The 22594-nt window shown below is 56.4% G+C and overlaps 3 protein-coding genes across 12 annotated transcripts; 2 read left to right on the forward strand and 1 right to left on the reverse strand.

Moving 5' to 3' along the window:
• Positions 1-5335: 5335 nt before the first annotated feature.
• On the reverse strand, positions 5336-16559 carry SLC52A2 (solute carrier family 52 member 2). Of its 5 annotated transcripts, XR_014236327.1 has the most exons (6): positions 16104-16240; positions 15582-15773; positions 14627-15494; positions 14415-14538; positions 10466-10620; positions 5336-6124 (listed from the first exon to the last, which is right to left on the reverse strand). XR_014236327.1 is itself a non-coding variant. In XM_082363219.1 (5 exons), the coding sequence occupies exons 2-5, from the start codon at positions 15709-15711 to the stop codon at positions 14094-14096; spliced, it is 1335 nt and encodes a 444-aa protein (XP_082219345.1). In that variant the 5' UTR covers positions 15712-15773; positions 16104-16240; the 3' UTR covers positions 13829-14093. The 5 variants fall into 5 exon arrangements, 4 of the variants coding, with proteins under 4 accessions (XP_082219345.1, XP_082219346.1, XP_082219347.1 ...); XM_082363219.1 differs by lacking the exons at positions 5336-6124; positions 10466-10620 and adding an exon at positions 13829-14306; XM_082363220.1 differs by lacking the exons at positions 5336-6124; positions 10466-10620; positions 16104-16240 and adding exons at positions 13953-14306; positions 16445-16559.
• Positions 16560-16617: 58 nt separating this feature from the next.
• Positions 16618-19719, forward strand: FBXL6 (F-box and leucine rich repeat protein 6). Of its 6 annotated transcripts, XM_082363216.1 has the most exons (9): positions 16627-17078; positions 17335-17493; positions 17659-17722; positions 18031-18162; positions 18238-18345; positions 18437-18550; positions 18619-18850; positions 18939-19185; positions 19479-19719. In XM_082363216.1, the coding sequence occupies exons 1-9, from the start codon at positions 16660-16662 to the stop codon at positions 19660-19662; spliced, it is 1659 nt and encodes a 552-aa protein (XP_082219342.1). In that variant the 5' UTR covers positions 16627-16659; the 3' UTR covers positions 19663-19719. The 6 variants fall into 6 exon arrangements, with proteins under 6 accessions (XP_082219344.1, XP_082219343.1, XP_082219339.1 ...); XM_082363217.1 differs by having other exon boundaries at positions 16623-17078; positions 18031-18345; positions 18437-18469; XM_082363215.1 differs by having other exon boundaries at positions 16625-17078; positions 18031-18345.
• A 304-nt stretch (positions 19720-20023) lies between these two features.
• TMEM249 (transmembrane protein 249) lies at positions 20024-22259 on the forward strand (the record flags this gene model as incomplete). The annotated part of the gene is made up of 6 exons (XM_082363200.1): positions 20024-20129; positions 20439-20648; positions 20907-21001; positions 21117-21312; positions 21593-21678; positions 21957-22259. The coding sequence occupies 6 exons, from the start codon at positions 20024-20026 to the stop codon at positions 22239-22241; spliced, it is 978 nt and encodes a 325-aa protein (XP_082219326.1). The 3' UTR covers positions 22242-22259.
• Positions 22260-22594: the final 335 nt, after the last annotated feature.

Here is a 22594-nt window from a genome sequence, read left to right on the forward strand (position 1 = left end):
CGGTTCCACCAGCCCCTGCTCCCACTCCGCATAACTTCTTCAAGGGCAGATCCACCAGCCAGCCACGTGCTAACCTCGGCGAAGCTCACACCCTCGGGGTCGGGGACAGGGGTCTGGCCCGAGTGCTCCTGTGGCCTAGCCATTCTGCAGTGGATGCCCTGGGCCTCGTGTCCCCTACCCCACACATACTAGGACCCCACCTTCACACTGATGCCTCAGGAAGTTTTCTCCTTGGAGTCTGGTCCCACCTGGCGGTTCTCCTGTCAGCCCCTTCTCCTCCCACGTGGCCCCTCCCTCTCCCACGGGGCCCCTCCCCTCCCACATGATCCCTCCCCCTCTCACATGGCTCCTCCTCCCAATGGTACCTGCTCGTTTGGGTATCCCTGGGTCCAGGCAGGCCTGTGCCTCCTTCCTTCTCTTCTGCTACAATGTACCTCAGTGTCCTGAATCACCTCGTTCCCATTGTCCCCAGTGGAACAAATGCTGGGCTCCATACCCTGGCTGAATACAGATGGCTGTCCTCACTGATTTTTTGCCTGCGTTGCCAGGAGGACAGGGGTGTGGCCTCTCGTCTTCACTGCTGTGTCCTAGTGTCCAGGCCGGGGCCTGACAGAGTGGATCTGGAGCCCCTCCCAGGGCCAGGCTTTCAGGAAAGTTCCCATTGTACACATTTGACCTCCCCACCTAACCTCATAACATTTAATGAACCAGTTCCAGGAGATAGGGTAGGTGTAGCTGACACGGGAATGCCGCCAGGACATCTGAGAAGGGACAAAAGCGAGGTACAAGGTAGCAGGATGAGCTGACCGGGTACTCAGGTACAGATGGCACTGGAAGCCTGGGCCATCAACTGCCCTGGGGCTGGGAATGGGGGTGGGAGGAGGGTTTATAGCTGTCTCCCAGTCCCCAGATGAACAAAGGAATGAACTCTGACCTCTTTCCACATCAAAGGACCCTGGTACTGGCCTGGGCTCCCACCAGGGCTGAGGACTGCAGGTCCTCCCTCTGCATGGCAGGACACAAGCCCCTGGACTGAATCGGGGGTACCCCACCCCTGGTGGTGCTTTATGGGGTCAGTTTCCTCAGACTGGGACTGCTGGGCCCCAGGGGCACCAAGGAAACCTTCCCGCAGTGACCGCCACTCCCGTTCCACTCACACCCCAGACATAGTCTCCTCCAGTACCTCCCAGTGGGTCCCCCACCCCCAAGCATATCTGCGCAAGCTCCCAGCACCCTGTGTTTCCAGGGCCTTGAATCTTCAAGCTGCTCTTAAAGAAAAAGAGTGCAGGTGTATATTAAGAAGCATGACACACAGACATGATGGGAACAACATTCCCCCAAAAGGTTTGTCCAAATTCTAACCTCTGGAATCTGTGATGTGACTTTCTTTGGAAATAGGGTTGTTACAGATGTAGTTAAGTTAAGGCTCCCTAGTTGAGAGCATCCTGAATGAGGACGGGCTCTAAATCCAATGACTGGTGTACTTACATGAGAAGGGAGGAGATCTGAGACACAGAGGAAAAGTCCATGTGAAGACAGAGGCAAAGATTGCGGATGTGGCCACAAGCCAAGGGACACCGAGGTTGGCTGGCACCACCAGAAGCTGGACGGGAGCCTGGAACAGATCCTCCCGACAGCCCTCAGAAGGAACCAACCCTGCCAACATCCTGATTCCAGACTTCTGAATAAATAAATAAAATAAGTTTTAAGACACCAGATTTGTGGTAATTTGTTCCAACAGTCCTAGAAAACTAGTACAGTGTGTCAAAGGTTTACTTAATTCATTAACTAATGAGAGAACCAGGAAAGGGGTTACAAATTCAAAAAAAGAGGTTCGAAAACCACAAATTTATATGGAGTAAAGGAATGCTAAAATAAACTTTAAAATAGATGGAGATTGGCTTTTTTTCACAGGAAAAATACAAGTGAAACTCTACTGGACCAAATGTATTTGCATGTCTATGAAAAGGAAGTATTTTCATTGCTGTTGGTCACTGGCAATTTATAGAGCTGTAAAATAGCTCACAGACGGTGAAAGGCAGGGACCTGATGAAGTCAGAACCAGATAACCCGGAAGGGCATGCTCTAAACAACATTGGAGATACCAGCAAGATACTTTTTTTTTTTTTAAGTAAGACATTTCTGTATTGCTTATTTTGTTTTTGTTTTTTTAAAATATATTTTATTTATTTATTTTTGGCTGCATTGGGTCTTTGTTGCTGCGTGCGGGCTTTCTCTAGCTGCGGCGAGCGGGGGCTACTCTTCGTTGAGGTGCGCGGGCCTCTCATTGCGGTGGCCTCTCCTGTTGCGGAGCACGGGCTCTAGGCGCACGGGCTTCAGTAGTTGTGGCACGCAGGCTCAGTAGTTGTGGCGCACGGGCTTAGTTGCTCCGCGGCATGTGGGATCTTCCCTGACCAGGACTCGAACCTGTGTCCCCTGCATTGGCAGGCGGATTCTTAACCACTGCATCACCAGGGAAGCCCGCAGGTGTCATTTTAAAAGGCTGCGTTTCAGTTTACAAGAAGAGTCTACTAAATGACTGTGGGCTACAGATAGCTTGAGGAGAGAGAAAGGGCTTCTTTATGTACCCAGTGTTAAAAAGAAAGCCACAGCCCCCAAAGGGAATCACTTATGCTCGGCCAGGCCACTAAACCAGGGCTTAACACCAACCCTCACTGAAGCTTCAACCTCCCCCAGAAATGCAGTCTTAACTGGCCAGTCAGGAATTCTCTGGTCGGCACCAATGAGGTTACCTGCCACATGGGCCCTCTCCACCCACAGAGGAAGAGGAAGTCATCTGCCACAATGACCCCTTCTATCCCCCATAAGTGGGTGACCTAAGCCTGCCATCGTCTTTTTTGTTTATGAGTTTTTTGTCTTGCTTTTAAAAATCTTCCCCTTTCTGGAGCCCTTTGGAACTCCCCTATACTTGCTGGATGGCATGCTGCCCAATTTGTTAATTGGTCAGTAACACCAATTAGACCTTCAAATTTTAGCTGGTTGAAATATTGTTTTTGTTTTTTTTTCAAAAAATTTTTTTAAATTAGTTTATTTATTTATTTATGGCTGTGTTGGGTCTTCGTTTCTGTGCGAGAGCTTTCTCTAGTTGTGGCAAGCGGGGGCCACTCTTCATCGCGGTGCGCGGGCCTCTCACTGTCGCGGCCTCTCTTGTTGCCTCTCTTGTTGCCGAGCACAGGCTCCAGACGCGCAGGCTCAGTAGTTGTGGCTCACGGGCCCAGTTGCTCCGCGGCACGTGGGATCTTCCCAGAACAGGGCTCGAACCCGCGTCCCCTGCATTGGCAGGCAGATTCTCAACCACTGCGCCACCAGGGAAGCCCCTGAATTTTTGTTTTTTTAATACCAGGAAACAGAGCATTGAAACAACATCAATGGTGTTCAGGCAAATGACCACGGAAGCATTTCCCTCACCTGCTCATGCTGTCTTATCAGTTTCTGGTTAGCTGGGTTTGGGGTGAGCAGTCCAAGGCATGGGCTTCTTCTCCATGAGAGGCTGGAAATGGGGAACCCACCTCGAGGTATCCAAAGGTCATCCGAATGTCCATCCTCAGATAGGTCAATAGTTTGAAGGACATGGTCCCAACCTTTTCTCAGGGACTCTGGGGCTATCCTCCATTGAAGGCTCAGTCTCCCTCCTGTGGCTGATGGCAGAGCCTCAGGTGAAACAAAAGATGAGAGGCTCAGTGGGTGTGGCTAATTTACTACCTAACATTTTCAAATGTAAGAGGTCTGATGAGGGTCAAAATAAGAATGATGCAACTGACAAAAAAAATTGGTTGTTTCTGTGACATGCAAAGATAGTAAAACAAATTAAAAAAATGTTTTTGGCTGTGTGGCACATGCAATCTTCGTTCCCTGACCAGGGATCGAACCCATACCCCCTGCATCGTAAGCACGGAGCCTCAACCACTGGACTGCCAGGGAAGTCCCCAGTAAAACCAATTTTTAAAAAACTTAGACAAAGAGTTCATGCAGGCGCCAAGCAAAGAGCCCAGGCAGCTAGTGCTTAAAAGGCCCAAACTCCCCGAAGGTTTTCAGGGAAAAGTTTTTAAAAACAGGGTGAGGGACAGGGTTGTGCGGTGACTGGTCAGCTGTGGACATTCTCCTGATTGGCTGGTGGTGAAGTAACCGGGAGTCAACATCATCAACTTTCTGGTTCCAACCGGTCTGAGGTCTACGGGCTTGTGGGCAGCAGACAGTTAACTTCTTCCAGTTGGTGTGGGTTTCAGCATCTGCAGATCAGCTCAAGGACATGGCTCAGAATAGTCTCTCTAGCCCTTGAGGAGGAACTAAAGGTCCTTGACCTTAATGGCTAAACTATTATTGTCTTGCTTGACTGTTTTCCTTTCTTTCTGCATTTTATCACTTCTCTGATTAAATTTACTCTTTAGAACTCAGGGAAGGATTAGGAGGCTGAAGTTTTTCTACAGACAAGAGGCAGGCAGAGGACATGAGTGTGTGTGTGGCGGGGGTCTGTTCCAAGAAGATCCCGTAGGGTCCTGCTCGGTTACAAAATGTCTACTCAATATTTTGCCCATTTTTAATTGGGTTATTTGTCACTTTATTGTAAAGCTGTAAGAGTGCTTTATATATTCTGGATACAAGTCCCTTATCAGATAGATGATTTGCAAACATTTTCCCCTATTCCATGGATTGTCCTTTCAGTTTCCTGATAATGTCCTTTGAAGCACAGAAGTCTTTAACTTTGATAAAGTCCAATTTACCTAATTTTCCTTTTGTTGCTTATGTTTTTAGATTGTTAAGATTTAATCCTACGTTTTCTTCCAAGAATTTCATAGTTTTAACTCTTAAATTTGTCTATGATCCACTTTTGAGTTAATTTTTGTATATGGTGTGATGTAGGGGTCAAACATCATCCTTTTGCATGTGGATATTCAGTTATATAAAAGATTATTCTTTCAACATTGAATTGTCTTGGCACCTTGCCAAAAATCCATTAACCATAAATGTAAGAGTTTCATCCTGAACCTGTGATTCTATTCCATCGATCCATGTGTCTTGAACATCCAGCACCACCTTGCCTCAATTAGCGTAGCTTTGTAATAAGTTTTGTAATTGGGAACTGTGAGAGATTCCTCCAACTTTATTTTTTTTTTTAGTGCGTTTAATATTTTATTGCATCTCTATATATTATATGAAATATATGACCACATATTTTTATATTATCATACATACATATATGCTTTGAAAGCAAATGCTCTTCTTTTCTTCCGGTTTTATTGAGATGTAATTGATGTTTGCACTGTGTAAGTTTAAGGAGTGCAGCATAATGATTAGACTCTCATACAACGTGAAATGATGACCGCACTACGTTTATTGAACATCCATCATCTCACATAGATACAAAATAAAAAAGGAAAAAAAGTTTTTTTCCTTATACTGAGAACTCTTAGGATTTACTCTTAACAACTTTCATATATAACATTCAGCAGTTAATTATATTAATCATGTTGTACACTACATCCCTAGTACTTATAACTGGAAGTTTGTACCTTTTGACCACCTTCATTCAATTCCCCCTCCCCCCACCCCTTGCCTCTGGTGACCACAAATCTGATCTTTTCCTATGAGTTTGTTTTCGATGTATAATTGACCTACAACACTAGGTTAGTTCCAGGTGAACAACATAGTGATTCAGTATTTCTATACATTACAAAATGATCCCCAGGGTAAGTCTAGTTACCATCGGTCACTGTAACCAAAAGTGGGGTCCAGCTGCACCCTGCTCAAAAGCCAATAAAGAGGCAACGTGGTGGAAAGGAAAGTTTCTTTATTTTGGATGCCAGCAACTGGTGGGGGGGTGACACCTGTCCAAAGGCCAACTGCCCCCGCCCCCCGCAATTGGGGGCAAGAGCTTTTATAGACAGACGGAGGGGGCTACATGTAGAAACAGCACAGTCAACTCTGACAGTCATCTTGAAATTGGTCTTTGGTCGTCTGACCAGCATCATCTTGATTGTTTTAAGTACAGTTAATCTTCAGTTCCAGGGTCTGTTTGTTCCCTTTTCTTTGAGGCCAGTTCTTGGAATTGCGGCAGCTTCTGTCATGGCTACAGCCTGGTCATCATGCAGTTAACTTCTTCCACCTGGCAGGGGTTTCAGTATCAACAAGACAGCTCACAGGATACGGCTCAGAATATGATCTATAGCCCTTGAGAAGGAACTAAAGGAATTTGACTCTGCTTAATGACTAAACTATTATTATTTGGTCTCCTTTGACTGTTTCCTTTTTTTCTGCATTTTCTCACTTCTCTCTGATTAAACTTATTCTTTGGCTAAAGTTTTTCCACAGACAAAAGGCAGGCTGAGGACATAGGGGGCAAGGACCATAGGGTCGTGCTCCGTTTCATCACCACACAAAGTTATTACAATATTATTGACTATATTCCCAACACTGTATATTTCATACCTGTGACTCATTTATTTTGTAACTGGACATTTGTACCTCTTAATCTCCCTCACCTATTTCACTCATCCCCCACCCCTCTCCTCTCTGGCCACCACCAGTTTGTTCTCTGCATCTATGAGTCTGTTTCTGCTTCGATACATTTGTTCTTTTGTTTTGCTTTTTATTCCACATATAAGTGAAATCGCACAGTATTTGTCTTTCACTGTCTGACTTATTCCACTCAGCATGATAACCTCTAAGTCCATCCATGTTGGGACTTCCCTGGTGGTCCAGTGGTAAGGAATCCGCCTTGCAATGCAGGGGACGTGGGTTCGATCCCTGGTCAGGGAACTAAGATCCTACATGCCGCGGGGCAACTAAGCCCGCGTGCCACAATTACTGAGCTTGCCCACCTCAACTAGAGAGCCCATGCTCCCTGGACCCCATGCGCCACAACTAGAGAGAGAAAACCTGCACGCCACAACTAGAGAGAAGCCTGCATGCCACAACAAAAGATCTCACATGCCTCAACGAAGATCCCGCATGCCGCAATTAAGACCGAACACAGCCCAAAATAATAAAATCTAAAAACAAACAAAAAAAAGTCGGGACTTCCCTGGTGGCACAGTGGTTAAGAATCCGCCTGCCAATGCAGGGGACACGGGTTCGAGCCCTGGTCCAGGAAACTCCCACATGCTGCAGAGCAACTAAGCCCATGAGCCACAACTGTTGAGCCTCGTTCTAGAGGCCACGAGCCACAACTACTGAGCCCATGTGCCACAACCACTGAAGCCCGTGCCCTCCAGGGCCCATGTGCTGCAACTACTGAGTCCGCGTGCTGCAACTACTGAAGCCCATGCGCCTAGAGCCCGTGCCCCACAACAAGAGGAGCCACCACAATAAGCCCACGCACTGCAATGAAGAGTAGCCCCCGCTCGCCGCAACTAGAGAAAGCCCGCACGCAGCAACGAAGACCCAACACAGCCAAAAAAAAAAAAAAAAATCCATCCATGTTGTCACAAATGGCAAGATTTCATTCTTTTCTATGGCTGAGTAATACTCCATTGTATATATGTAGCACATCTTCTTTATCCATTCATCTGCCGATAGGTTGTTTCCATATCTTGGCTATCGTAAATAATGCTGCAATAAACATAGGGGTGCATATATCTTTTCTAATTAGTGTTGTTTTTTTCAGACAAATACTCAGAAGTGAAATTGCTGGATCATATGGTAGCTCTATTTTAATTTTTTGAGGAACCTCCATACTGTTTCCCATAGTGGCTGAACCAATCTACGTTCCCACCAACAGTGCACGAGGATTTGCTTTTCTCCACATCCTCACCAACACTTGTTATTTGTTGCCTTTTTATGACGGCCATTCTGACAGGTGTGAGGTGCTATCTCATTGTGGTTTTGATTTGCATTTCTCTTATGATTAATGATGCTGAGCATCTTTTCACGCGCCTGCTGGCTGGATGTATGTCTTCTTTAGAAAAATGTCTATTTAGGTCTTCTACCCATTTTTTTAAATAAATTTATTTATTTATTTATTTTGGCTGTGTTGGGTCTTCGTTTCTGTGCGAGGGCTTTCTCTAGTTGCGGCGAGCGGGGGCCACTCTTCATTGCGGTGCGCGGGCCTCTCACTATCGCGGCCTCTCCTGTTGCGGAGCACAGGCTCCAGACGCGCAGGCTCAGTAGTTGTGGCTCACGGGCCCAGTTGCTCCGCGGCATGTGGGATCTTCCCAGACCAGGGCTCGAACCCGTGTCCCCTGCATTGGCAGGCAGATTCTCAACCACTGCGCCAGCAGGGAAGCCCCTACCCATTTTTTTAACTGGGTTGTTTGTTTTCCTGAGGTTGCATCATATGAGTTCTTTGAATATTTTGGATATTAATCCCTTGTTGGATATAACCTTTGCACATATCTTCTTCCATTCAATAGGCTGCTTTTTCATTTTGTTGATAGTTTCCTTTACTATCAAGTAAAAGTGCAACAACTTTTTAGGTTGATGTAGTCCCATTTATTTATTTTTGCTTTTGTTTCTCTTGCCTGAGGAGACATAGCCAAAAAAAAAAAAAAAAAAAATTGCTAAGACTGACGACAAAGAGCGTACTGCCAATGTTTTCTTCTAGGAGATTTATGGCTTCAGGTCTTACATGTAAGTCTTTAATCCATTTTTAGTTTATTTTTGTATATGGTGTGAGGAAGTAGTCCAGTGTGATTCTTATGCATGTAGCTGTCCAGTTTTCCCAACACCATGTATTGAAGAGGCTGTCTTTTCCCCTTTGTATATTCTCACCTCTTTTGTTGTAGATTAATTGACCATAAGTGTGTGGGTTTATTTCTGGGCTCTCTATTCTGTTCCACTGATCTATGTGTCTGTCTTGATTACTGTAGCTTTGTAGCTAATTTTATTCTTTTTAAAGATTGTTTTGGGGAACTGGCGGTCCCGTGGTTAGGACTCAGCGCTTTCACTGCCGAGGGCCCGGGTTCAATCCCTCGTTGGGGAACTAAGATCCCACAAGCAGCGTGGTCAAAAAAAAAAAAGGATTGTTTTGGCTATTCTGGGTCTCCTGCATTTTGTTATGAATATTAGGATTCGTTTGTTAAGCTTTTGCAAAAGGCCAGCTGGAATTTGATAGGCATCACTTGAATCTCTGGATCAGTGTGCAGAGTTCTGCCACGTTAACAACCTAAGTCTTCTGATCCATGAATATTTACTCGCATCTTTAATTTTTTTCAACAGTTTTGTAGTTTTCCATGTAAAAGGCTTGCTTTTCTTTTGTTAAATTTATTTCTAAGTATTTTATTCTTTTGATGCTATTGTAAATGAAAATTTTTTCTTAATTTCATTTTCAGATTTTTTGCTTCTAGTATATAAAGATACAACTGATTTCTGTATATCGATGTTGTAATCTGCAAAATTTGGTTGAATTTTTTAGTCCTGATAGTTTTTTGTGGATTCCTTATGAGTTTCTTTCTTTCCTTTTTTAAGACATTTATTTATTTATTTGGTTGTGCTGGGTCTTAGTTGAGGCAAGCAGGCTCCTTAGTTGCGGCACGTGGGCTCCTTAGTTGCGGCATGCAAACTCTTAGCTGTGGTGTGCGTGTGGGATCTTGTTCCTTGACCAGGGATCGAACCTGGCTCCCCTGCCCTGGGCGTGCGGAGTCTTAACCACTGCGCCACTGGGGAAGCCCCTCCTTATGAGTTTCTAAACATAGAATTGTGTCATCTGAGGGACTTCCCTGGTGGTTCAGTGCCTAAGACTCCGCCCTCCCAATGCAGGGGGCCCAGGTTCGATCCCTGGTCAGGGAACTAGATCCCACGTGCCGCAACTAAGAGTTCACGTGCCACAACTAAGACCCGGCGCAGCCAAATAAATAAATAAATATAAAAAAAAGAAAAAGAGAAAGAAAATCAGTTTAAAAAAAAAATCACATCATCTGAGAATAGAGATAGTTTTACTTCTTCTCCAATCTGGATGCCTTTTATTTCTTCTTCCTGCCTAATTACCCTTGCCAGGACCGCAGCGCAATAGAGAGCAGACACCTTTGTTTGTGGATCTGCCTGCTTTTCCTCTCTGGATGCTCAAGGCCGCGTGCTAACTGGCCCTGGAGCCCGAGCACCCTGGCCTCAGCATCTCTTCGCATCCCTCTGGCTTAAGTCAGCATGGGGGTGGGGTAGCGGGGGGCATGGGCGGCATGGACACCGGCAGTGGGGGGCGGGGCGCTGCGGAGCTGCCTTCCCCACGACTTGCCTTTAGAGAATTGGCGCCCTGGTCTCCCGGCCACAACACGTACCCGCTCAGTGCTCCGGCTCAGCGCTCTCAGAGGGTGCTGTCCACAGAATGTTCTTCAAAGGGAATATCAAGGGCTGGCTCGGGGGTGTCAACGAGGGATCAAGTAGGGAATCTTTTGCAATCTGCTTTCTAAAGAGCTCGGCTTTCCTGCCTCTCTTGCAAAACGAGGGGAATTTCCAGGCTGGTTTGCCACCTGCCTTTCATTTAGCTCCTACAGTTACGCAGACAGAAACCTACCTCCTCCTGGGTGGTCCTGCCGAGGAAGGTCCTGCCTTCTTCCCCCACTGGCCTGGCTTGAGGTTTTCTGAGAGGGTCAGACGTCCAGGAGACTCTTCTACGCAGGTTGGAAGTGGGTCAGGGAAGCGCCCTGCTCAGGAGCTGGAGGTGGGGGCCTGGGAGACGGAAGGGTCATGGGGAGTACGACAGGGAGAGTCTCCAAGAGAATGACCGACTCTCCCCCAGGCAAGGAAAGATTAACCAGTGCTGTGCGTGCAAAGTCTGAACAGTCCTAAATGCTTCAGAGAGGAGACGAAAGAGGATTTCACAACGCCTGCAGCTGTGACAGACAAGAACCAACTCAACTTAAGCAAGAAACTGTGGGCCCACATAACTTGCAAGTCCAAGGGGTTTAGTTTCAGGTACAGCTGGATCCAGGAGATCCCAGAATGCTCTCGGAGTTCTGCCTCTCTCCACCCCTCGCTCTGCTTGCCTCTGGGATGCCTTCATTCTCTGGTGTGCACCCTGAGTAGTTTGGGTATTTTTTATAGCTCTTGGGATGACTGACACCGCCGAGACAAATCTCTATTGGATCCTGACTTGCTCCACAGGGCCAGGGCTCCCAGTTCCATCACCACGGGCAGGAGGATGGGCACCACAGCTGGATTAGCCGGGGCACCCACCCAGCCAAAGGGTGGAAGGCAGGGGCCTGGGACTGACAGCCCACTAGAACGACAGGGGCCTCGGAGCCCCTGCAAAGTGCAGTGGAGAGCACGTGGCCCCACTGAGGTGGGCAGCACCCCAAGACAGTGTGGGCCTGGTCCGAGAGTGGCCGATTCTGGAATTGCTGATGACCTGCACCCGCTCCCTCACCAGAGGCCCAGTCACTCCCACACTCCCATCCACTGGCCCCATTCCCCACGGAAGTGAGGAGGTCCCTCTGAATCCATGGAGGGGAGGGAGCCCCTGAAAGGACTCATCCCTTGTCCCCAAGTCAGGCAGTGGGCCTCTGAGCTGGCGCAGATGAGGGGTGTGACCTTCCCCTCACCCAGGTGTTGTCACACTCATGCCCGCGTCGGAACCCACACCTGCCTAGGGACCCCGGTGGGCTGACGAACCCAGGACTGAAGGAAGGTGAAGGCCCCACCTCTACCTGCTCAACCAGAGCCGGTGAGCCTCGCCCCTCTCCGCCTTGGGGGAGCGGCCGCACACCCGCGGAGGGGCTGGTGTGGTAGGGCACACCCTGGCTGGCTCTTCTCTGGTTTCGAGAGAACCTGAGCCACAGACCACAGAGGGCCCGTGGCTCAGCTCTGTTCTCACACAGGGGACGGTGCCTTCGGTCCTGCCTTGGACACCGCCTCCCTTCTGGGGTCTCCTTCAAGTTCCTCACCGCCCCGGGCCTGAGAGACCCTCTGGGCAGGGCTGTGAGCTTGAGCGGCTGGCCACCTGCCGTCTAGCTGGAGGCGTGGGTGCCCGGATAGGGCCCTGGGGGGACGCTCAGCTCTGAGGGGCTGGCGTGGTGGGCCGCCCTGCTTCCCGGCCACTGGCCGCACGCCTGGACGCCGCGACGGGAAGGGTGTGCCGAGCGGCTCTCCAGGACGTGGCCCCGAGGCGTCTTCCTCCCCTGGTTGTTTGGGCTCCCGCCTTGTTCCCTTCGGGGAGCTGACCGGATGCCCTGGAGACGCCGAAGGGCAGGGGCTCCCTCAAGCCACCCCTGCAGTCCTGGCCTCCGGGGCTCAAGGCCACCCACCCGCTTCGGGAGACTGTGCCTTGCTTCCCGGGGCCCTGGCGCCTGGCACACGTGGCGCAGACACATGCCGGCAGGGAGGCTCCACAGATGCCCAGCGTGAGGGGAGGCAGGAAGGAACTGGGAGGAGGGTCCCCCAGCCTCCGGCCCCAGGGTGGGCAGGGGCGGGGTGAGGGCAGCGTCAGAGGCGAGGGGAGGGCAGGCGGAGGCTGGGGGCCGCACCACCCCCGTCACGCCCTCGGCCTCCCCCCTCCGACTCTCCAGGGGTGGCTTCCACAGCTCACACCCGCCTGCCGGTGCCCCCTCCCCAGCCCTATCAGGTCAGGGGCCCGGGTGGTTAGCACCCTGGAGGGCGGTGGCCTTCTGCTTTAAGGGCTGGGCTGTGTCTGGGCCACGTGGGAGCCTGGTCCCACCACATGCCTGATGGCGGGTCAAGGCCTGGAGATCTCTCCCTCCCGCCAGGAAGTCCCTCAGCTCAGCTGTCCGAGCAGGACCAGGCCGGGGAGGAAGACCTTGAGAAGCCTCGGCGCAGCCCGAGTCAAGGACAGGCTTCAGAAGCTTAGAAAGGGCATCCGGAGAGGGCTGGCCAACAGGGCAGGAGCCGCTCCGACCACTGCCCAGGCCCGGCCCCTGGGGGCTGCAGGGCCCCCTGAGGAAGCAAGGCACCTTGTCTTTGAGGATGGGCTCTCAGTACCACGCCAGACACACCGGCTCACGACTCAGGTGTCCTGCCCCCTGGGGAGCCTGTGTCCCCCCCAGGCCTCTGCTCCCCACCTGCCCAGGAGGCACAGAGGCGGCAGCAGAAGCCCAGGCCCCGGCCCCGCGGCAGCCTCCGTCTGAATCCCCTCAGACCCTCCCGGCCCTCCTGGCTCGGGCGCACTCCAGTCCCCAGCAGCCCCATGCGTGGGGGCCCCCGGTGCAGGACAGCCTGTGTTTGGTGCTGAGCTCCCTGCAGACACCAACAAGCAAAGGCCTGGACTGCTGTCCCAGGGCGGGGACAGAGCATGGGCTGCTCAGAGCCAGGGCCATCTGCCAGCAGCCCCAGGAGAAGGCAGCCACTGTCGCGTCTGTGTGACTAAAGGGTTTGGAGCCTTTGCAGGTTTGATCACTAGAGCTACAAACGAGGCTGGTGGTTTGGGGGAGGGGACCATGTCCTTGGGCAGAAGAATCCCAAGATTGGCTGGACCCTCACACCCCAGTCTCTTCTAAGTCCCACTCGCTGAGCCCTTTCTGTGCCAGGACCTGGCAACAAGCCCCTGGCACAAATCCCCCGGTAGGATCCTCCCATAAAGCAGCGGGTAAGTGTGCCACACCCAGGCCACAAAGGCAGCGACTACACGGCAGCCCATGCGGCCTGACCCTCGTGCCTGGCTGGCTCGGCCCACCACACCACCTCTGACTGCCGTAGCCTGTGTGGGTCCTTGGCCTACACTCCAGGCCCCGGGGGCTGGCCTTCACCCTCCCTCCGGGCAGTTTTGTATGTGTATCTGTGTTTAGGAGCAGGTTCCATGACCCCCAGGATCTGTGAGAGTGCCCCAGGGAGTGGGGCAGGCCCCTGCTGAACAGGTCAGGCTACCGCTCTAGCTCAGAGGAGGTCTATCTACACAGCAAGAGTTGTTCCTGGGATTAGCTCCAACTCATGGAATAAACATGCTTTATTGTACAAATCCCACACAGGCCCTGGGCCTGGGCCAAATCCACATCCCCAGCCGAGCCCTTGCTCCGAGCCTGCTCTGTGGTCCCAACCCTGGCCCGCAGTGCCAGGTTCTCTGGTGGAGTACGCAGGCATCCGTGAGCAAGCTGCTTGTGGGGTGGGCCTCCCTGGGCTGTGGGCACGCAGGCACTGTGGCAACCCCAACCTGAAGACAAGTGGAGTGGAGCGGAGTCCCCACCTGCTCAGGCTTAGGGGCCACAGGGGTCCACACAGTCCTTCCCGCTGCGGAACACATGGTAGATGCTGGTGGGAGGGAACATGGCCATGGCGCCGAGCAGAGAGCCCACCTGGATGGCCACGCCAGCTGCCAGCAACGACTGCTGGCCGCCCCCATGCAGCAGGGAGCTGGAAGCCACCTTCACGTATGAGAACACGCCGAGACACAGAACCCACGACACCACCTGGGAAGGTGGACACAGTAGCAGGCTGAGCGTGAGATGCCCCTACTCTAGGGCGAACCCCCTCCCTACTGCCACCCTCTTTGCTTCACTGTCCCCCGACATACTTACCACAAGGACCACCCCTGCAGAGGTGCCCACCAGAGGTGGGCAGGGGCTCAGGATTGCCAGCGCCATCAAGTAGGCCCCAAAGAGCATGCCCAGCAAGGAGAGACTGCCCAGCCCTGCCAGGGACCTGCCAGGGGTGAGCAAAAACTCAGGGCTCAGGCCCAGGCTCTCACCCCTAAGTCCCACCCTGAGTGGCCTGGGCTGCCTGCATATACCTGCATAGAACACCCATGGCCAGGAAGCAGGCGAGGGGGTTGGCGGCACTGCCCAGCACCACAGCCAAGTGGTAGGCTGGGCGCCCATAGGGCAAGCAGGAGTAGCTCTGCACAGCAGGCAACACGCCATTGGTCAGAGCGTTGGTGACGGCCAGCAGGCCCAGCAGGCAGACACCACGGGTGGAGAGCAGCCGATGGGCCACAGGTTCTGGGCTGCGGGTGGTGCCTGCCGCCTTGCTGGAAGACTCCTGCAGGGGTGAGGCCTCTTCCTCTTCCTCCACTCCTGGGGCTCCCACCTGGAGGCCAGGCCCTGGGCCTCCTGTAGGTACAGACGGTGCTGACGGCAATAGCACCAGAAGACCCTGAAAGGCGGCAGCTGAAACGACTAATAAGGCGGACAAGACCCCAAAAAAAGTGCTGGCAGGAAAACGCTCTGGGAAGTCAATGGGGGGCCCAGGAGTGCCATTGGTGGGGGTTGGTGGGCACTCGAGGCGACCCACACCCTGCACTAGGGCCAGCACACAGGGCAGCAGGGCACTGAGGCCCTGACCTAGGAAGAAGGACCGCAAGAAGGAAGGCGGCAAGCGGCTCAGGAAGGGCAGGAAAGTGACATTCGAAGCACAACAGGCCAGCGCCAGCACGAAGGAGAGAGCAAGGAAGGCCACGGAGTGCTCCTGCCCCGCCACTGTCGCCACGTGGGGCCACAGAGGGGCCAACAGGGCCGTGCCCACCACGCTCAGCGCCTGCACCACTTGGATGGGGGTCCGCTCGCCCTTGTCCGGGGCCAGCCGCCTCCACAGGGTCACCGCCAGCACACCCAGGTTCCCCAACGCCACAAGCACAGAGAGGTAGGAGGGGAGACTCCAACCTGCAAGGGAAAAAAGGAGGCAGCCGTGTCAGGGGCAGGATGCGCAGGACCAGAGAGCAGCCTCGCCCCCTGCCCACATCGACTCACCCTCGGGGAGGTCTTTCACCACCACAGGCAGCTCCACCCAGATCCCGTTGATGGTAGCCCATGAGCCCATGCCAAAGAGGGCTACCAGCACGTGGGTCAGCACCAGACGGCCCAGCGGGGGTGCTGCCATTTAGCCCAAGGCTGGAGCCTCCAAGACAGGACAAAGGTCACAGCCAGCTCTTCTTTCCCCACCTAAGTCCAAAAAAGACGCTTCAGCTCCTCCGGGCACTGAAAACTTCGTCTAGCTTGAAGGAAAGAGACATGCATGCAGAATTACAAGGGAGAGACACAGAACCATTGTCAGGAGAGGACCAGACGGCCAAGACCAGGGAAGCTGGGGGGATGCCGGGGGTGGGGGATGGGGAGGAGAAGGGACCAAGCACACCGGCAGCGTGTGCCGGGATCACGACACAGCAAAGGCCGGCAAGCAGGGAAGCAAGAAGGCGCCGAAGCCCAGGGAAGGATGACGAAAGAGGGAGATGATCTTCGGGTGTGAGTCACCGAGGCCGCCAGAGCACTCACCCCCACGGATACGGGACAAGGACTCCTGGACAGGTCCACCTCTCAGGCGCCAAGCACACCTCCGCGGCTTCTGCGAGACCCCGGACAGCGGAGCCAAGTCGGGGCTGGGGGTGTGGCCGCGGCGGGCACCGCCCCTCGCTGCGTCAGCGGGGGGGCGGAGAGCCGACCGGTGCTCTGGGGTGCCTGCGCCTCCCGGTCCTGAACCCGCGCGCTCCCTGACCCGGCGACCGGCCGTCCCGCCACACTGCGAGGGCGCCGCCTCCGGCCCAGGGTCGAGGCTCCAGCCCAGAACCGGTGGGGCCGGAAAACGCAGCCGAGAGGGAGCGAGGACTCCAACTCACCCGCCGGGACTCGGAGAAACCACCCGCCGGCGCGCCCCAGCGCCTGATATCCCGCTCCGGAAATCGAGTGGGGAGTTCGGGGGCCGGGAGGGCCTGCCCGTGGCCCTGACCCCGCCCCCCGCGGCAAGCCGCGCCTCCGCCGGCCCCACCCCTTCCGCCACAGGAGCCGCCTTTTCCGCTCTCCCTGGGCGGAACCCGGAACGCAGCGAGTGGCTATGGCGCCGCCGGTTGTGGCCCGCAGGCGGGCGCGGCAAAGGGTCCGGATCTTGCCGCTGGCCGGGGCGCAGAGCCGCTCGGCGGAGGACTGGTGGTGGGATCGGCTGGCGCCGAGCGGCTCCGGTTACCACCTGCTGCAGTCGGACAGCATGCTGCTGGTGTTGCCAGGCCCGGGGCCCGCCCGCCCCCGCGCGCAGAGGCGCGCCGCCCGCCGTGCTCAGCTGCTGCGGCTCCGCGGGGCCCGCGCCGCTGAGGCCAAGGCCAAGCCCAGGACCGCACCCGCACCCGCGCCCGCGCCCGCGCCCGCACCGCAGCAGGAGCCCGACCCGGGCTGGGGCGACCGCATTCCCTTGGAAATCCTGCTGCAGATTTTCGGGCTGCTGGTGGCGGCGGATGGGCCTATACCCTTCCTTGGCAGGTACCCCAGGACCATCGCGTACAGCGCCGGGTCTCAGGCTGACCTCTTAGGCACTCAGCGGGTGGCTGAGCGCCCACACACGCGTCCCAGAGAGCGCAGTCTCTCAGGGCGTCCAGTTGGAACCCCAGGGGCCCGACTTTGAACTGAGGGGTCCGCAGCGTTGTGAGAGTTGGCGGGGGGCAGGTCCCTCCTCTTAGAAAACCCCATAGCGATCGACCACAGATGGCCCGGCCCCTCAGCAGAGATTTTCTCCCAGGGCTGCACGCGTGTGCCGCCGCTGGCACGAGGCCGCCTCCCAGCCCGCGCTCTGGCACACTCTCACCCTGTCACCCCCGCTGGCTGGCCGCCCCGCCAAGAGTGGTACCAAGACTGAGAAGAAGCTCCTTGCTTCCCTGGAGTGGCTTATGCCCAGTCGGTGAGCAGTTCCATTTGTTTCTTATCCCCTCACTCCATTTGTGTGTTGTGGGATAAGCCCCAGGCCCCCTCCTGCATCCCTGCACGAAGGTGATGGGTGGGGAGAAGGCTGGCAGAAGGGGCAGCGTGGGAACACTGTGCAGCTCTGCCTCTGCTGTCGGCCCAGGTTCTCACAGCTCCAGAGGCTGACTCTCATCCACTGGAAGTCCCAGGTACACCCTGTGTTGAAGGTGAGAGCTCGAGGCTGCCCTGCACGCCAGCCATGACACTCTGGGGTTACCCAGTACTTCCAGGGAGTGGGTCAGGTACCGTGGGGCCCAACGATGCCCCATGAAGATGCCTGCTTGGTTCTCCTTTCCTGGCGTGTCTTCCAGCAGGGAGGTGTGAGAGGTGGGAGCACCCAGGTAGGCCTGGCATGGCCAGAAAGGAGACCATTGCTGAGGCAGTAAAGTGCGGCTGGCACCAGCCATTGGTCTCTTTGCCTTGTGGACCACAGCCTGCCCTCCCCCAACCCCAACTGGCTCTCTGTCTTCCACAGCTGGTTAGCGAGTCCTGTCCCCGGCTCACCTTCCTCAAGCTTTCCGATTGCCACGGTGTGACCCCTGACACTCTGATCATGCTAGCCAAAGCCTGCCCCCAGCTCCACAGCCTGGACATACAGCACTCCATGGTGAGCCCCGGAGTCCCCAGGGGCCCCAAGGAAGCCTGGGCTGAGTTGACCGGTGCCTCTGTGCTGGGTCTCCAGGTGGAGTCCACGGCTGTGATAAGCTTCTTGGAGGAGGCGGGGCCCCGAATGCGGAAGCTGTGGCTGACCTACAGCTCCCAGACGACAGCCGTCTTGGGTGCACTGCTGGTAGGTTGGTCATGGATGGGCAGGAGCAGAGCTGGGTGCCGAGCCAGGGACTGCCAGGCCTCCGACCCTGTGTTCTCTGCCACCTCTCCAGGGCAGCTGCTGCCCGCAGCTCCAGCTCCTGGAGGTGAGCACTGGCCTCAACCACAACAGCACTCCCCTCCAGCTGCCTGTCGAGGCCCTGCAGAAAGGCTGCCCCCAGCTGCAGGTACCTGCCGCCCCACCTCTTCCACCTGTCACCCCCCTCCCCACCTGCAGCCTGGGCCTCGCTCCCAGGTGCTGCGGCTGCTGAACCTGATGTGGCTGCCCAAGCCTTCCGGGCGAGCGATGACTCCCGGCCCAGGCTTCCCCCGCCTTGAGGAGCTCTGCCTCGCCAGCTCCACTTGCAACTTTGTGAGCAACGAGGTCCTGGACCGCCTGCTCCACGGCTCCCCTCACCTGCGCTTGCTGGATCTCCGTGGCTGTGCTCGAATCACACCTGCTGGCCTGCATGATCTGCCATGTCAGGGTCAGCACTCCCCGGGTGGTGGCTGGGCAGGTGGGATGTGGGGATTCTTGCCCACCCCACAGCTCATGCCCATTCCTCTCACCTCCAGAGCTGGAGCAGCTTCACCTGGGCCTGTATGGCATGTCGGACCGGCTGACTCTAGCCAAGGAGGGCAGCCTTCTGTTAACGCAGAAGTGGTGCCACACTCTGCAGGAGCTGGACTTGAGTGGCCAGGGCTTCAGTGAGAAGGACCTGGAGCAGGCCTTAGCTGCCTTCTCAGGCACCCCTGGGGGCTCGCATCTGGCACTGTGCTCCCTCAACCTCCGGGGCACCCGGGTCACACCAGGCACGGTCAGGTCAGCATCCCCACCCCCGCCAGGTCCTTGGAGCCAGTATGGCTTGATCCCCTGTCCTGCCTGACTTGCCAGCTCCAGGGGTCTGCAAACGGAGCCCATACTGGCCCAGCCCCTGCTTGGGGTTGGCCTTAGGGACACCAAGGGTACTGGGCTTGGGCCTTGATGGCTGTAGGTGGCAGAGCCAGCTGCGGTGCAAGGGTAGAGAGGGCTCCTTAGACTGGCTCAGCCATGCTGTGCCTGGGTCTTCTTGGGGCCAGTGGCTCAACCTCCCTTGGCCTACACTGCTCCCACAGCTCTGTGATCAGCAACTGCCCAGGTCTGCTGTACCTCAACCTGGAGTCCTGCCGCTGCCTTCCCCGGGGCCTGAAGCGGGCCTACAGGGGCCCAGAGGAAGTCCAGCGGTGCCTGCAGCAGCTGCTCGCCAGCCTGCCCCCCCCCTCCCAGCTAGGCAGCTCCAGCCAGCCAGCCCTGCCCTGACCCCTTTCCCATTTTTGGATGTTTGAGCATTTTGTTACAATAAAACATTTTTAGGAACTCGTGTGTGGTCTTTGGGATCCCAGTGAGAGGCTAGGGGTTGTCTCTGAGGGAACTACTTGGGGCTAGAACTGGCCCAGAACCTGTGTGTTGTGGCGTTGGGGGCAGCCCCCCCAGGGCTCCTGAGTCAGCCTGTGGCCGTGCCTTTCCTGCTCAATCCTGGGCTCAAATTTTGGACTGAGTGTGAGTGTGAGTGAGTGTGTGTGTGTGTGTGTGTGTGTGTGTGGGTGCTTTCCACCCTCAGGGACACTAAGGCGAGCTGTCTGTGATTGTATATGAGGCTCCGACCCGGGCAGAGGCGGCAATGGAGAAGGGGAGGCCACGCTCAGCCATGGGGCTCGTGGTGGGGCACCTGCCTACAGATTCCTCTCCAGCTCAGGCCTGGGATGTCCCACTATCCCACCCTTCAGGTGAGGACTGTGCACCAGGCTGTACAGGGGGCGTCCAGTGGGGTGGGGCCTAGCGGGGAAGTGCACGCCCACCGCAGGGCCGGGCCGGGCGACTCCCTGGAGAAGGGATGATCAACAGGACGGTCCCTTCTAGAACCCGCCGCCCAGAGCTTCTAGAACCCGGCGTAGCCCAGCCTAGACCGCCACTTGGTGTTGCTCCCCCGCCTTCGCCTGAGAACTGCTCCTTCCTGGACCGCAACTCTGAGGGCTTTATTCTCCCAGTTATGAGTGTGGCTTTGTTCTCCCAGGTATGAGTGTGGCTGTGAGCAGTGGGCAGTGGGCAGTGGCAACGGACGAGCCGCACAACTGACGGTCTGTACCCGACCCAGGCCCCCAAGGGCCGGCTCAGCGGCCTGCCTGCGACCTCCGGCAGCAAGCCCTTCCAGCTCTGGGCCCAAGGACTCTTCTGCACCGAGCGCAACCTGGCCAAGCGCCTCAAGAACAACAGTTTCTACCCGTTCACGCAGCAGCAGCCCAACGGTGAGGGCGACACTCAGTTGCGGGGGGACCAGAACCCGGCGGAGCGGGGACGCGGGGCGGGGACTGGAATCTGAACGGGGCGGGGCGGGGCCGGGCCGGCTGCGGCCTGCGTGGGCGCTGGAACCGCCGGCTGGGCCCGGACGGCGGCCCCGGGCCCTGCGGGCGGCGGGCTGTTCCGGGCCCAAGCCCTAGCACTTCCACCTCGGGCTGCGAGCAGGGGCCCGGTATCCTCACGCGCCCCCGCCGCGCCGCCCCCAGTCTTCGTGCTCGAGTACTACCTGGACACGCTGTGGAAGGGGACACTGCTCTTCATCGTCTGCTTCTTCCTCGTCAGCTTCGGGCTTGTGAGCGAGGTCTGAGCTCCTGGGCCCGCCCCCCACGGCCTCCCTACCCTGGAGGCCGGACCCCCACTCGGTGCCCCGCCCCCGGGTCCCGCGGCGGCTCAGGAAGTCCCCGCGGCGCCCACAGGTGCAGAAGCAGGAGACTTGGGGCTTCCCAGCCTACGGCGTGGGCGTGGGCCTGTGGCTCATGATCTCGTCGCTGCCGCGGCGCCGCCTGGTGCTGAACCACGTGCGCGGCGTGTACCACTTCTCCATCCGGGGCCGCACCGTGTGTCAGGGCCCCATGCACCTGGTCTACGTGCGCATGGCGCTCAGCTCCGACGGTGACGCACGGGGCGGGCCGCGGACTGGGGGATGGCGTGCAGGGGAAGGGGAAGCCATGTGGAGAGGGGAGGAGCGAACAACTGGCCCAAGCCCCCGCCCCCGGAGCCCCCGCCCCCGGAGCCCCCGCCCCCGGAGCCCCCGCCCCCGGAGCCCCCGCCCCCGGAGCCCCCGCCCCCGGAGCCCCCGCCCCCGGAGCCCCCGCCCCCGGAGCCCCCGCCCCCGGAGCCCCCGCCCCCGGCTCTCCAGAGACCTGGGGCTGAGCGGCTTGCCCCTTGCCAGCCTACGGAAGGTGCTTCTTCCAGCTGGTTCTGTGCGGCCACAAGCTGGAGCCGCTGGTGCTGGTGCAGCTGTCGGAGCGCTACGAGGTGGGTCCCGCCCAGCCCACCATGGGGTCCCAGACACGCTCCCTTCCCCTCCTCGGTTCAACATGACGCCAGCCACTGTTTAGGGTCTTAAGATAGGGCCATTTCGCAGGTGGAGAGTGCATACAACGGGGTCCTGGCCCAGGCCCTCAAGCTGGGAGCCGGCGGAGAGGGCGCCGGGGCTGACGGGCAGGGCTGGAGGTGCGGTCTGGCCAAGGGGAGGGGACGCCTCGGGCGCAGCTCTTGTTCGGGCAAGAGCTGACCACCATCCGCTCGCACAGCAAATGGAATACCTCGGCCGTCATATTGCCCGGAAGCTCAACATTAACTACTTCGACTGCCTGGCCACGTCGTACCGGCACGTGGTCCGCCACTGGCCGCCGGGGGGCCGCCGTCAGCCCGGGCATCCTGCTGCGCAAGACCGGTGCCTAGGACAAGCGGAACTCTCAGTCCGCCCAGGACCTGTGATGCTGCCAGCTGGCGCCCACCCCTCCCCCACCCCGGGACTGCATTCTCCCTTCCCCTCCAATCTCCCACCTCCACCCGACCACTGGCCTTCTCAATAAAGCGACCTCCTGCTTCAAGCCTGCTCATTTCCTCCGCGCGGTGGGGGCTGCCGCCCCAGGGCCCTCCCGTGGTGCACACCTCGCAGGGCCTCAGGGAACCTTTCAGGGAGCAGCCCCGGAGTTTGGGTTGGAAGATGGGGGTCGCAGTGGGACTGAGGGTGACTAGTAGCCAGGCCTCTAGAACACGTGTGGGACACACTGCCTCTCTTGGTCAGTAGCGCTGAACTGGTCCTACCAGGCTTCAGAAGTGCTGACCAATGAGCAGAATCCAGGAGTCAGAATCTGATTGGTCCAGTCTGGGTCAGGTGCTGTCCTAGTCCAATCAGCAATGGGATGGGGGCACCCCCGAAGGT

Source organism: Balaenoptera borealis, assembly GCF_965194805.1.
Source record: "Balaenoptera borealis genome assembly, chromosome: 17".
Classification (NCBI taxonomy): Eukaryota; Metazoa; Chordata; class Mammalia; order Artiodactyla; family Balaenopteridae; genus Balaenoptera; species Balaenoptera borealis.